Here is a 13,843-nt window from a genome sequence, read left to right as displayed (position 1 = left end):
TCTGAAACGTGTTGTCTTATTTTGACTCATTGTATAATATAATATAAAACTGCACCACAGTTAGAGCTAGATGGATCTGAGTGTTTGAGGCCAGTGCAAATATTGTTTAATTGACTGATATTTCAGATATGTCAGTACCCTGCAAGTTTTACTGTTCCGATTCCTTTAAACTAGGATACATCACTGTATGATGTGGTAAATCCATCACATTGCGATTATTTTGACAGATATTGTGACTGCAATGATTCACAATTATAGCAGGAATTATAATTTTTGCATCACAAATTTAATTTTCACTGAAAACACTATTAAAACCATGATGATGGTGAAATGATTTAGAGTCTGTACCAAACAAACAAAAAGCAAAATATTTGTAGGCCAGGGAACCTCAGCAGCACTGCAGTACTTTATAATACAATACTGTTTTGTCTCACATTTTACCTTTATCAAAGAAATTGCAACTTCTGCTATTTGATCATACTGTGATTTTGATTAATTATGCAGCCTTACTTTAAAATCCAAATATTGTTGACAATCTGAAACATATTTTTTATTATGTGACCCTGAAACAACACAAAGGAATTTCTTTAATACAGTAATATATTTTAATGCCATCAACTCATTTTCTCATCACATTTTCTTTGTATTATTTCACAGACAAAAGCAGCCCGGAAATACTGAGTTGAATATATACTCTGAGTGAAAGCCTGTGTTACAGGCTCTCTTTTAATGAAACAACTGTTGTCCCTTCTGTATATTTCCAGCCGTTGGCCACCAGATGGCGTCCACAGAGTGTAAACAGGACCACACAGATGCTGCTTTATAGCATGTTTGACATCCATCTGTCTGAGCAGATTCCTGTATCCTCCTCTTCATGGTTCCAGTAAAGCCTTACCCCTCAGCACCAAGATCTGGAATGGTGTAAAGACTTTAAAATAACAAAATATGGAACATAGTGGAGTCCGATAAATCCAACATGCCGATATATTGGTTTATATTATCACAGATATATCTCAACAGTGTGTCGGCTGACTATAACAAGACATTGCAGTACTGTACAGAAATACCAAAGATATGTTTGAGGTGTTATAGAAAGATTGAAAATAATGTGCTGTGTTGTATATGTTCATACATATGTCCTTTAAGAAAATGCATATGACCAAATATTAAAACTGTCAACTATCAATATCGTATCAGCCTGAAAATAAAGTCCAACATATCTGAGCTTCTTAGAAAGTAAGTCTTGATTTATAGCACCTCTAAAATTGTATTTAAAATATCTATCTATCTATCTATCTATTTATCTATCTATCTATCTATCTATCTATCTATCTATCTATCTATCATACAACAATCAAGAATCTTTGACAAATCCCTTCTTAATGACCTTTTAACCTGCTCTGTACTTCCTGAACACTATGACTTATTAGTTTATTATGAAAAAAAAGACAGAAAAAGAAACCTTTCATGAGCGTCTCTGGTAACTTTGAAGCATTCAACGTGGGGACAGACAGACAGACAGACAGACAGAGGGGGGGGAGTGAAGAGCGAGAGGGGGAGAGAGAGGTAACCGGCACCTGCACGTGGAGGAAGTCTCTCTCTCTCTCTCCCTCTCTCTCTCTCTCCTTCCCGTTCACCCCTAATAGGATAATTGATAGATAGCCTAAATAGTCAATAACAGTGGACTCAGAGAGGTTGTCGGAAGCTCTGAGGAGAAACTTTGCAGCTTTCTGCTCCGAGCAGCAAGTTGCAGCAGGACTCTGAGCGCCGGAGATGCTCTGAGGAGAACTGGGAGTTGATAACCAAAAATACTTTTCTACCGACCTTTGTACAGGTATGAGCTTTTTGAACTTAAATAACTGTCTTTAAATTGTTATTTTAAAATATTTATTTTCCCTCAATTAACTTTTGGTCAAAAATATATTTCACAATGTTTCAGAGGATTGCGATGGTGGATCGACCGGCATTAAGCTTAGGTGGGTAAAACTTGATGACATAATTGCATTAATCAACTTTACTGAGTAAGATTTAGAATTCATTTCACTTGTGGTATTTGGTTTTTAGCACTGCTATTTGCACATGGTCATCAAACGAACTTAATAGCCTATTTGGTCAATTTAAACGGTCAAAAACAATTAAAAACAATTGACTTCTCAGTGGGATATCCACTTTTTAATAAACAAACTGCGTATTTAACTACTTTTGCCTCACATTATAACGAGGTAAAGTCGCATTTTGATGCCCCCCCCTCCATCAAACCTTGTTCAGCCAAATTAGCCCAATATTTCAGCTGCGTCCTGCTGATTGGAAAAGTGTCCTAATTAAAGGATTTCCCCATCATTGCAGATATGGATCAGAGGGCAGTGTGTGCCGGATGCCACCAGCTGATCAGAGACAGATTCCTGCTCAGAGTCACTGACGGCCTCTGGCATGAGCAGTGTGTGCGGTGCGCAGCGTGCGGGGACGCGCTCACCAACTCCTGCTTTCTGCGGGACCGCAAACTTTACTGCAAGCGGGACTATGCTGAGTGAGTGCTGATAACTCTTCCTTATTGTTTGTTTTCTCCTGATGTTACAGTTGAAATCATAAAAAGGTTAAGCATACATATAACCTTCCTTCTATCACTTTTAAACCATGGCTTCTGCTTCAGATTTTCCAGGATTATGACATCTGATCTTACAATGCCACTATTTCTCAGAGAAATAATACATAATGCACGTAGAAATACAATTGAATTTGAGTTTAGAAAAATGTGGCTTTTTCAAGAGCTACCAATATCATGCCAGTTTTTCTCCATGATGTAAAGTCATTTGAATTCAAGGATTTTAAGCTTGGTACTATATATATATATATATATATATATATATATATATATATATATATAAATTCATTTTCATTGTGATAATAATTTCTGCAAAAAAGTATGTAATATACAAAAATATCACATTTTAGCTGCACTCCATTCTTGTTTAAATACAAGATAGTTCTACAGTATATTCTAGTTTTTTCTAGTCCCGTTCCTGCACTTTTAGATTTGGCACATGCATATACATTGCAAATATACTTCAAATATCATAGTTCATGTTATAGCAAAAAAAACATCTAAATGTGTTTTACAAATTTAGGCAAACCTTTATTTTTATTACAGGCTGTTCATTTTATTTTGTCTTATCTCATTCATTTAATTCTATTTTTTGGCACGGGGTCCAAAAATTATTGTGTGTTATTAGCCAGTTTTTACAACAGAACCCTTGTCCAGATCTGACCTTGACTAAGAGTGTGTGTGTGTGTGTGTGTGTGTGTGTGTGTGTGTGTGTGTGTGTCCATATGAGAGAGAAAGGACCAGAGAGAAAGCAAGACAGTGGGGAAACAAGTAATTTCTCTTCATAGTAACTTTAACATATCTATTCTAACTTAGTACATACTGTGTTATGTGGTACATTTTAAATTTTATGGTAAAAGCATTGTGTTCTCAGTGTGTTTTGTGTATGTATGCACATATGTAGTTTGTGTATGTGCATATATGGTGTAAGTTGACTTCCAGGGAACTTGGCAGAGTGCACTAAGAGAAGAAGGTGACTGTAGGTGGAAGGGGTGGCGAGGGAGGGAGCTGGAATGTGAGAACACTATTGCATAGTGTACATCCACACACACACACACACACACACACACACACACACACAAAACAACACGATCACACCTTCACACACGTACAGCACACAACCAGGGGTAGAGCTCAACTGACACATTGTCAAAATGTGTTAAAATTTCGAGGCCCATTGGCGTGGCAACTGCAAGCTGGGGACAACATATGGTCTAGCCCCCCCCCCAAAAAAAAAACAACCCCTCCCACCATCATCACCCATCGCCCGATCCACTGCCACTGTCTCATCCCCTCCTTCTTGTTTGGAGGACCAAAACATGCTCTCACCTAACAAGAGCCAAGACGAAAAGTGAACACCCTAACAGGCAGCAGCTCACATTATTTCTGAACGATTTAGTGACGGCCTTTCTGCCAAGCAGGAAGGGAAACAAGAAATGTTGCACTCATTGGTCAAAAATGCTCTCCGCTATCATCTTCCCAGCTAAATTACACTGTAGTGGTATTGGAGGCCTGTTTACCTTTGCAGGCAGAGTATTTGTTAGCGAAGCATTTAAAACATGCCGTTTTTATGAAAATGGATAGATGGAAATCAGAGTGGATTCTTGTAAATTGCTTCGTGTGATTAGTGGAGATCATTTGGCTGAAGCACAGAGAAAAGAGCAGGACTGAGAAGTAATTAGGAGAGTAGAGCCATATGTCAGAAGGTCTGGTGCATCCCTATAAGAGAGACGGTGAGGCTGGTGTGAACTTATTTCGGGGGACAGTGCGCTCCACGAGCCTTGGCGTTATGTGCCGTGGCATCTGGAAAGCTCTGCTCACAGCAGCCCCTGTGTCGAGCGATGGGATAACGCCCAGCCGACCGTGAGATATCTGACCTGACCAATTAGCAGGAGGCCTGGTGCCAGAGCTCTGCCTCCGAGGTCTCACGTCTCCACCTCCCCATTCGTCCTGTCTTTGGTGTGGCACCCTATAACACATGAGCACCACTTTTGTCCACGATGAGGGGCTTTAAAATGTGTTCCTCTCGCGGTGCAAACTGTGTTCTACTCCCTACCCTTCCTTTTATCCAGGACTAGTGTGAAGCCAGCTCGTAAGTGACAATTATTCCATACTGTGACAACATTTGTCTCTTACCACATGCTGTATTTTCTGTCTGAATTTTGCCTTGTTTGTCCCTTTGCTCGCGTGACACATCAGTGCCAGACAGACCACAAGGTTTAGCCTGTTTACGGAGGCTGAAAGACAATAAGGCCAGTATTTGAATTCCCTCAACAGAGCAGTTTATATTTCTCTTCACTCCAGGTTCACCAGTGCCTGCTTTTATTACTGCATCTAAAAGTTGGTGCATAACTAGTAGCAGAATGGTGAATTATTTTATATATTAAGATAAAAGTATAGATTTCATGGCATCAAACAAAAAAATGGGCTACAAAACTAACTAAAACACATCAGGATAATAAAACATACAAATAAAATAATAAAATAACCAAGAACATGAACAAAAAGTATTCACACTGGCACCTGGAGGCACCCTGGGAAGTTGATCTTTTTTAGATACTTGTACATGTAACAGATAAAAAAAACAGATGTGTGTTCCTACAGTATCTAGATAAAAGGGCAGTTCTTTGCATCCTACAGAATATTATATCTGTTAAGCTTAAACAGATATATTGTCATCCAGAACAGATTAAATAATTGTTTAGGTTCCAGTGTTGTTTGTGTCATGGATTTTCAGGCTGTTTGACAACAGTTGGAATACATATGTATCAATTACTGGAGCAGTGTAACTCATGCAGTGCAGCACCAGAATGTAAAAATGAGGGAAAATGTGATTTAAAACATTAATAATTGAGTCAGTAATTTCCACTGTGGTTTCACATCATGATGTCCTGTGGCAGAATTTGTTTTAACTCCATGATTTTATTTTGTCTTTATAGCTTAACACGTTAATGTGAGCTGAAGTCTTATTAGTCCACAGACCAACTCACCTCATTGTTTGTGCCTTTAGCAACATTTACAAAAAACACTGACAATCATGGGATTGGCATAAATTCCAGAGATAACCTCTGGAGAGTTTCTAAATTAATCATTAGTTGATCTTGATGCTTTTATGGATAAATTTTCTTTTGGCCATCCTTTGTAAATTAATATATTAGTCTTAATAGTTCTTGTATGATGAAAATAACAATAATGAAAGTCTGCTTTCTTCCATGGCAGCGTCTTTATATATTTTTTGATATATTATTAGGTTTATTTGTAAAAAAAGAAATACTAATTTCAAAGACAAAACAACACATCAGAAGACTGTCCCAGATATTAAAGAATATTACTGACATAATTGCATTGTCCATAGAATTTATTTGTTTGCTTGACCCATATCGGCCACACAAGACACACAATACATAACACACACTGTACTGTAATTTAATGACGCCGTATGCAAATTTTTGCCTGACAATGTGATGTTTAGGGTGGTCAGATTGTCAGCAGATTTAGATTGGCTAAACGGTTCAGTGGACAGGTGGACTGGACATCAGATTGGTCGTCAGATCAGCGGTGTGACTGGCGGTGCACTTGACCCGCAGATCTGTATCTGATACACGCTCTCTCTTGGTGTGTGTGTGTTCAGCAAAAGGATCCAGGTTAACCTGATCCAGAAACAGGATCTGTCTCTCTGCATGTCCACTAGACCAGCAGTCTGTTTGCCTGATCGCCAAAGGTCAGCACTGAAGTCAGGGCAAGAACAATGAGAGGGGAGGGCTTTGCTCTGGAGCTTGTGTGTGCGATTTTGCTAAACACTCATCTTATTATACAGTGCATCTACCTTGAGAGTGCCTGACCCTGGCCATGTCAGTGTGGATGAGTGCAGCAGGATTTTGCTGACTTATTTCTCTGTAATGATCTTGTCACTAATTGCCACGTCTAAATCCAGCGTGACTGAGTGTTCCCGCTCTCCTTGCTGGGCCGCTGGGCCAATCATGTCAACGGAAACTCTGAAATATTAAACACCTTGAGCTTCTCCATAAGTATTGGAGGTACTCTTACCTTTGCATTAACAACGCTTAAGAAAACTGGGTATAGTAAGACGAACTTGGCAAGGCGTGTAGGTAATGGAAAAGCGATTCTTGAAACATGAATGATCTCACATCATTAATGCCCATAGTTTCTTCTCCACTGAGCACTAGCATTAGCATCACTTTGAGAGATTAAATCAAGTACTTTGCTGCATCATAGAAACATTCCGGGTATTTCCTCCGCCACACTTCCTTTGAAAATGTTTTCCTCGATGCATCTTGTGTTGCCACAGGAATGCACATACCACAGACGGTATGTTGGCCATATTAAAGCGCATACCATTGAGGCCGTGGAGCAGACGACTCGGATGGGTCAAGCAGCCCGCCTGACCCTCCTGAGCTGCTGGGAATGGGCTTTACCGTTTCCCTAGCGACCCCACAGCAACAGTGAGAGGTCCCAGCAATGTTTGGCTTTAGGATGTTGCAGCTCCAGACCTTTTGACAGGGATGTCTCAACCTGGGTGTTTGCTTTATGTTTAGTCTGAGTTTCTGTTTGTTTGTAAATATTGTGCTAAATTTCCATTTTAGATATGTTTAAAAGGAAGTCAAATGCTTTATTTGTTTCACTTAAAAGTGAATCTGAAATCTTTATTTTAGGTGAATTTTACTGAAACCGCCTATTGCTAAAATGTGTGCTTATGTTCACTTTTATACCAGAATGGCTTTGGGCATAAAAATGCCAATCAGGGGGAAATAATTAAACATTTTTGTGGTATGTTATTTATTTGTCTGGATGGTGCAAATGCTGTGGATCTTTTCCCTTAAAACCACAATTATAACTAGACCAAATTAAATTATTGATTAAAGAAAAATAAGTTTAGCTTCAGGTTTTTCTGATGAAACAGAAATGATAGCTGTGGTTTATTATTTCTCTTCCACACACATAGGTGGCCAATGCAAGATAAATACTAAAAGGTTAATATAACTCTGGAAAGTAATATTTTCCATTTGTCCATGAGTAGTTGCACATTGATCAAACATGATTCAAGTTACATTATTCCTTTTTTTCCAGACAGCTACAAAGTGGACAAAAAAAAATCTTTGATTGAATCAGTGATGTATTTAGGCTCTCCTTATGAGCCACATAAAGTATTTTTATGTGAAAAGAAAAAGGTGGGAAAAATGCTGTCACTTTCTCATGCCTCTGGGCTGACTGGTCTGGTGACCCAGTCAGGTCTGGAGACAAACACCAGCTCTAGAATGATGACGCATCATCCTGTGTGACAGACCCAAAATGCCGCGGTGTCAGCCAGCGGACAATGGTCCTGCTGCTTGGGGGCTGGCTCTGTCTTTGTCCCGCTCTGGTTAAGCAGACTTAAGGATAATTCCGCGGATAATTCATGGGACCGGCGGCTCAGCCTCTCCCACCGGGAGATCTGATTCCCCCCCTCTGCCTGGAGCCATGGCCTGCCGAGAGCTTTTCTCCTGCCTCCCCAGGAGCACAGCCTCGGACACGGCAGCCGGAGCCACGGCAACAGTCTCTGAGGCTAAGCCCACCAGTCCTGGTTGCCAGGCGCTAAGATGCACACCCGCCACGCTAAGAGTATGTGCCTGAGTGGTCGGGGCAGGAGAAGGAGGAGGAGAGGGGAGAAGTCAGGTTGGCAGTTGTTTTGAGTGACAGCTCGACTCAGCAACATTCCCCAAGTCAACCAAGCATTTTCTTTTCTCATGGAGTCCCATCTTACTGAGGTGTGAAGGGTCCTCAAGTGTCTCAGCTTATACTCAAGCTCAGCCAAACAAAAGCGTTACTCTCTTATTTACTGAGCTCTCACAATTTCTCACAATTTCCTCCCTTGTTTCACCCCCCGTCCTCCTATCCCTCTCTCTAGATTGTTTGCAGTGCGTTGTGGGGGCTGTGCGGAGGCCATCTCTCCCACAGAGCTGGTGATGCGTGCAGGGGCCGCTGTGTTCCACCTGCGCTGCTTCACCTGCAGCGTCTGTTCCTGCCGCCTGCAGACTGGAGACCGCTGCGTCCTCAGGGAGGGACAGCTACTGTGTGCCAGAGAGGACTACCACCAGTGTCTGGCCAGCCCGACCTCCTCCGACACAGGTACAGGCTGTGTACAGTGTGTGTGTGCGTGTGTGTTTGTATATGTCACTCTTTGTTCCTGATTTTTATTAATTTGTGTATCCTTTGCCGTTTTGTACAATTAACAATAGATTTGTGACAGTTTTAAAGTAAGACTTGAGTTTGTTGTGTCTAGCACTGGGTCAAAATAACCAGATATCTCTAACCGTATAGTTTCTGGCAACTTAGCATTAAATAGACAGTATGACATTGTGCCACATTTTGATCTAACACCAACTTTTATTTTAATGTTTATGACTATGACTAAAATTACTGCTGGCTACTACTTTTCCATCTACTCATTAAGAAATTATGAGTATCAAGTGGTCCATTTTATCAGTCTAGGTTGTTAAAAAGCATTCTGGAAAAATAAAAGGGAAATACAAACTGAAGCTAAGGTCGGGGGAATGTGTAGATAAATTAAACCAAAACAAAATAACAGATTAGTGTATAAATGATGCATTGAACCTCTCAGATTGATGGCATGAATTTTCCTTTTTTGTCTCTCAACATTACTTTTGTTAACCCGAATGCCTTGTAGGTGAATAAACATTTACTTTTCAATCATGTCTGCCTACTAGGTAAAAGTGATGAGGAAGAAGAAGAGGAGGTGGAATCTGGGAGGGTTACAGGCCGACGAGTTAGATCAGAAGACCTGGAGAGCAAACGTCCCAAAAGACCACGCACTATACTGACCACTCAACAAAGACGGACCTTCAAAGCCTCATTTGAGGTCTCATCCAAGCCTTGCCGAAAGGTACAGTGTTTATTCTGTGTTCACCCAGTAGTCTGGACTCCATAGTTTCTGTTCTGGATATGACATTGCACAACGTATGTTTGTATAGAGGGAGTCTATATTGTTGTTTTGAAGACAAACCCTAACCTTAGAAATAAGCATCAAACAGTGTTATAGTATAGCATAGTTGTTTTATGTAGTTTTGTTTAATGACGAGATCCTCAAAGTAGAGTAGTCTACCTCAGAATATGAACAGAAAACCATTGTATCGTGTAATCATGCTTCTCGCAAAGACCAAAGAAATAACTCCTCATTTCAAAATTATAGAAGTTAGCCCAGAATTAGTGGCAGGATTTCAGCTATCTACTGCATATAGTAGTGCTGTACATTACAGACATAACTTCCAAAAAAAAATAATCCAAAAGTCAAATCAATTAGGAGTAATTTCTTATCTTCTATAATTATATATTATATATTTCATAAAGGTTTTATCTTTTCCTCCTTGTTTGAGGCGGATTGGTGATTCAGATTTTTTAACCTTCAAGTGACCTCTTCTCTGTTTCTATTTTCCTATTTTTTACCCTCCCTTTCTTACTTTCTCCCTCCCCCTGAATCTTGATCCAAGGTAAGGGAGACCTTGGCAGCAGAGACTGGTCTGAGCGTCCGGGTTGTGCAGGTCTGGTTCCAGAACCAAAGAGCCAAAGTAATACAAAGTACACGCACACACACAAACACACACACACACACACACACACACACACACACACACACCTACACCTACACCTACACACACACACACACACACACACACACACACACACACACACACACACAGTCATATGCGCTACTAATAAAAGGACTCTTTCTGCACTGTGTTTGTATGCCAGAGTGGAAATCAGCCTGGCTATCTCTTCATACAGGAAACTGATGACATCTCACTGCGAGATCACTGTAGATTAAACCCCATATTTCCTCACAAAGTGGGCTCATGTGTGGCTTCCCTCCACCACTGAAAGATGTCCTTTAGCTGACTGTTAATACTTTGCAATTGAGTGAACACACTCGTATGCCTGGGTGGCAGAGGGACTGTGGAGTGAGAAAAATGTTTTACATTAGGCCTGTTTGTGAGCTTTAATGTCTACCGGTGCATGTTTTTTAGATGAAGAAACTGGCCAGGAGACAGCTTCAGCAGCAGGAGCAGCAGCAGCAGACTCAGGAGCAGCGTGAGCACCCATCACATCACACAGGTATCTCACTGCTTTAAAATGTGCTCTTTTACTCCCCTATGGTATGATATCCTAAAGATAAAATATATTCTTTATAACTCATTTTCAAAGAAAGAAAACACCATATGCTCAAAGATATTTTCCAACATTTTGTAGAATATAAGCAGTTTTTTAAAGTATCTTTTAGCAGACAGAAGTGAGTAATCAACATTACAAAGGCAGGAGCAGAGGCACAAAAGCTCACAAAAAAAGACATGATTGTAAGCGACAGCAGTGAACACCAGCTCCTGTGTGTCTCCTGTGCCTCACAGCGCCCTCCCGTGGTAGTTTGACCTCTGAGATGGAGCGCCTAGGGTCCTCCTATACCCACATTCAGCAGCAGCACCAGATGGGACTCACCACACTGGAGCAGCAGGACTATGACATGGACCCCTTCAGACAGGGCCTGACCCCTCCTCAGATGCCAGGGGATCACATGCACCCCTATGGTAAAGACTTCAGTGCTGTCAAACCATGATGGATAATTACATGTTTGAAGTATTGTTCTACAAAGTTTCTGAGATTAGTAAAACTAAGAAAAAAGATTTCATAAAGACATACAATGTGTTATATATATATATATATATATATATATATATATATATATATATATATATATATATATATATCTCCATGCAATTCAATTTGTGGAGTAGCTCCAATTTCATTCAATTTTCTTTTCGGCTGTCCAAAATAATATCATAAGTAATGATATATCGTGGGTGAACAAAGTAAGGAATGTAACAGTAAAATGACATATTAGAATATAATGTAAGACAACAAAATCACCAACCATGACCAGAATCAACCCCTTATTAAAATGGAACATGATATTCTTTACAAAGATAGTGTGTAGTGCAGGGTTTTTGTATTGTATTTTATTATATCGTCAGTTGTTTCTGTTATTTTGTATAATGCAAAAGTCCTTTAGAGCTCAAGTTATAACAAATTATAACAAATTATATTTTTACTTAAAGGGGGTACTTAAGCAGTTTAGTGTTGCAAAATTGGTTAAATGTAGTAAAACAGAGGTGGAGATATCAGTCCTACATTTCCCAAAATGCAACTTGAAAGTGCCAAACTGTTTTCACAGGCTTAATAGTACTCCTAGTAATGAATAAGCTGAACTTCATGAGTAAAATCAGTCCCACTTTCAACCAACCAATGTTCAGATTACAGCCTAACTATCCAGTGATTAATGATGTTGTGTCTTTTTTAGGTTTCAAGGGTCTGTACAGTGATATGGACAGGGACCCTTTGTGTCATGTAGCTGACAGCGACTGCCTGTCCCTGGGTGACTCTTCTCTGCTCACCCCTATTGACCGCCTCTACTCCATGCAGGACTCTTACTTCACCTCCTGAGGGTGAAATCGGACTTGGTGAGAAGCGGTGCGTCTCCCTCACTCAGCCCCGTTCTGTGGTCTCATCATTTATCTGTGCACAAGGTAGTTGAAGAAGTGGTTGCAAAATTACCGCCAAGGGGACATGGGTACACTGTGATACCATGCAATATACCATGTGCACCTCCATATAAACACGATTACACTACTGCCTCTTATGCTTTACAATCCCACTGTACAACACAGGCTCCTGTGTAGGCATGATACCTCTCTCACTATGTTTGAATGTTAGATCATGAGATTATATCTGCATCTACTAATGTAAATAGCTGTTTTTGGGTGTGCATTTGTATTTATTCTCACAATGTGTGTATGCTGTTCATCTTGAATGAATCAACAATGATCAATAAATAATGGTTATGATACAGTGAATGTCCAGTATAAAATGAGTGGCGTAGTGAGTATGAAGCACAGGCTGATTTATTATGAAGATGGGGTATTCATGCTGAGGGTTAGAGCCGGGTCAGTCCATCCTCGGTGCTTATCAGTCCAATCTAGGTGACAGGTCAGCAAGGCATCTTCCCCTGGCTGTTGGGTGGATCATCAGATTGTAAAAAGCGGGGCTATGACAGCTGTATGGGTCAGTGGCAGGTAAGCATCACATCCACGCCGCCATCATCAACGCTCACATTGTGCTCCTCGCGGTCAAAGGCCCTTGCTGCATTTTTCTGCCTTTTCCTTCCTCCAGTCGTAGAGGACGGGAGGTGGGGGGGACCACCCAGGCACTGTGCCCAGCTGGAATGCACCAATCCTGGGGAGGAAGGCTGAGAAACCCCTGGGAGGGGGCTCCAGACAACGGAGGGGCTGAAAGCTGTGTCAGGGGAGAATGCCTAGGGTGACACAGAGATATGAAGACCCACTGTATGGAGTGCCTCCTTGCCCCAGCCATGAACCCTCTCCTGGACCATCTCATATTTCCCACTATGAAATCAGACCTTGCAGAGCACAGAGCGCAAGTCAATGGTCAGGAACAATCTAACTGTCTGTCACCGTGGTATGCTATTGCCAGCCAGAGCTAAAGAAGTGTGCAGCAGGGTATACTGAGTGTGTTTCTTTGAGTCTGCCTTTGTATCTGTGTCTGTATCTGCTCTAAGTGTCTGCTGGCATGTGGATGTGTGCATGCTCATGTGTTGGGAGGAACAACACTCTTTGTTGTTGGGACTAAAGTATCATAATGCATTTCCTTGTATCTTTAGAGGTAGATGAAGGGAGAAAAGCCAGACTTAAATATCAGGGAAGGAAGCCAAGGTGGTCACCTGCGGGGCCTTTTCCCTTCTTGTGCGCGAGTCTGTGTGCAGTTGGCACGCATATATGGTTGCCAGCAGCAGTGGGTGGGATGAGAAAAATAATCAAACCGTGATCATACGGTCACAGCAGGTAGCAATAACCTCATTATTATTCTGACGGTAGCCAAACAGTTTCCTGTCAACAGTTCGGTTATTTATTGCACCCTCCATGCCAACCACAGGCCACAAACCCTCTGTCTTTTAACCGCTATAATTGGCTTCATGCTGTTGCAGCGCCAAGACAGATGCACACACTTTGCTGATGGTATTCCATTGGCCATTTGCTGCTCATATTAAAAGTCTGGTGGTATACTATTGGCACAGATACACAAGGAATATTCTATACAGTAGATACAGCCATACAGTCGATATTTCATCATTCAGACAATGCATTCAAACCTACATTGTTA

At 40.9% G+C, this 13,843-nt stretch overlaps 1 protein-coding gene across 2 annotated transcripts; it reads left to right on the top strand.

Moving 5' to 3' along the window:
• The first annotated feature begins 1,566 nt into the window (after window positions 1-1,566).
• lmx1a (LIM homeobox transcription factor 1, alpha) lies at window positions 1,567-12,514 on the top strand. 2 transcript variants are annotated; one of them, XM_051376720.1, is made up of 9 exons: window positions 1,567-1,834; window positions 1,940-1,976; window positions 2,347-2,527; window positions 8,508-8,728; window positions 9,328-9,503; window positions 10,108-10,185; window positions 10,642-10,729; window positions 11,020-11,196; window positions 11,967-12,514. In XM_051376720.1, the coding sequence occupies exons 2-9, from the start codon at window positions 1,949-1,951 to the stop codon at window positions 12,107-12,109; spliced, it is 1,092 nt and encodes a 363-aa protein (XP_051232680.1). In that variant the 5' UTR covers window positions 1,567-1,834; window positions 1,940-1,948; the 3' UTR covers window positions 12,110-12,514. The 2 variants fall into 2 exon arrangements, with proteins under 2 accessions (XP_051232680.1, XP_051232681.1); XM_051376721.1 differs by lacking the exon at window positions 1,940-1,976.
• Window positions 12,515-13,843: the final 1,329 nt, after the last annotated feature.

Source organism: Dicentrarchus labrax, unplaced genomic scaffold (genome assembly GCF_905237075.1).
Source record: "Dicentrarchus labrax unplaced genomic scaffold, dlabrax2021, whole genome shotgun sequence".
Taxonomy (NCBI): Eukaryota; Metazoa; Chordata; class Actinopteri; family Moronidae; genus Dicentrarchus; species Dicentrarchus labrax.
The sequence above is the reverse complement of the archived record's forward strand: the minus strand, read 5'-3'. Positions and strand labels throughout refer to the sequence as shown.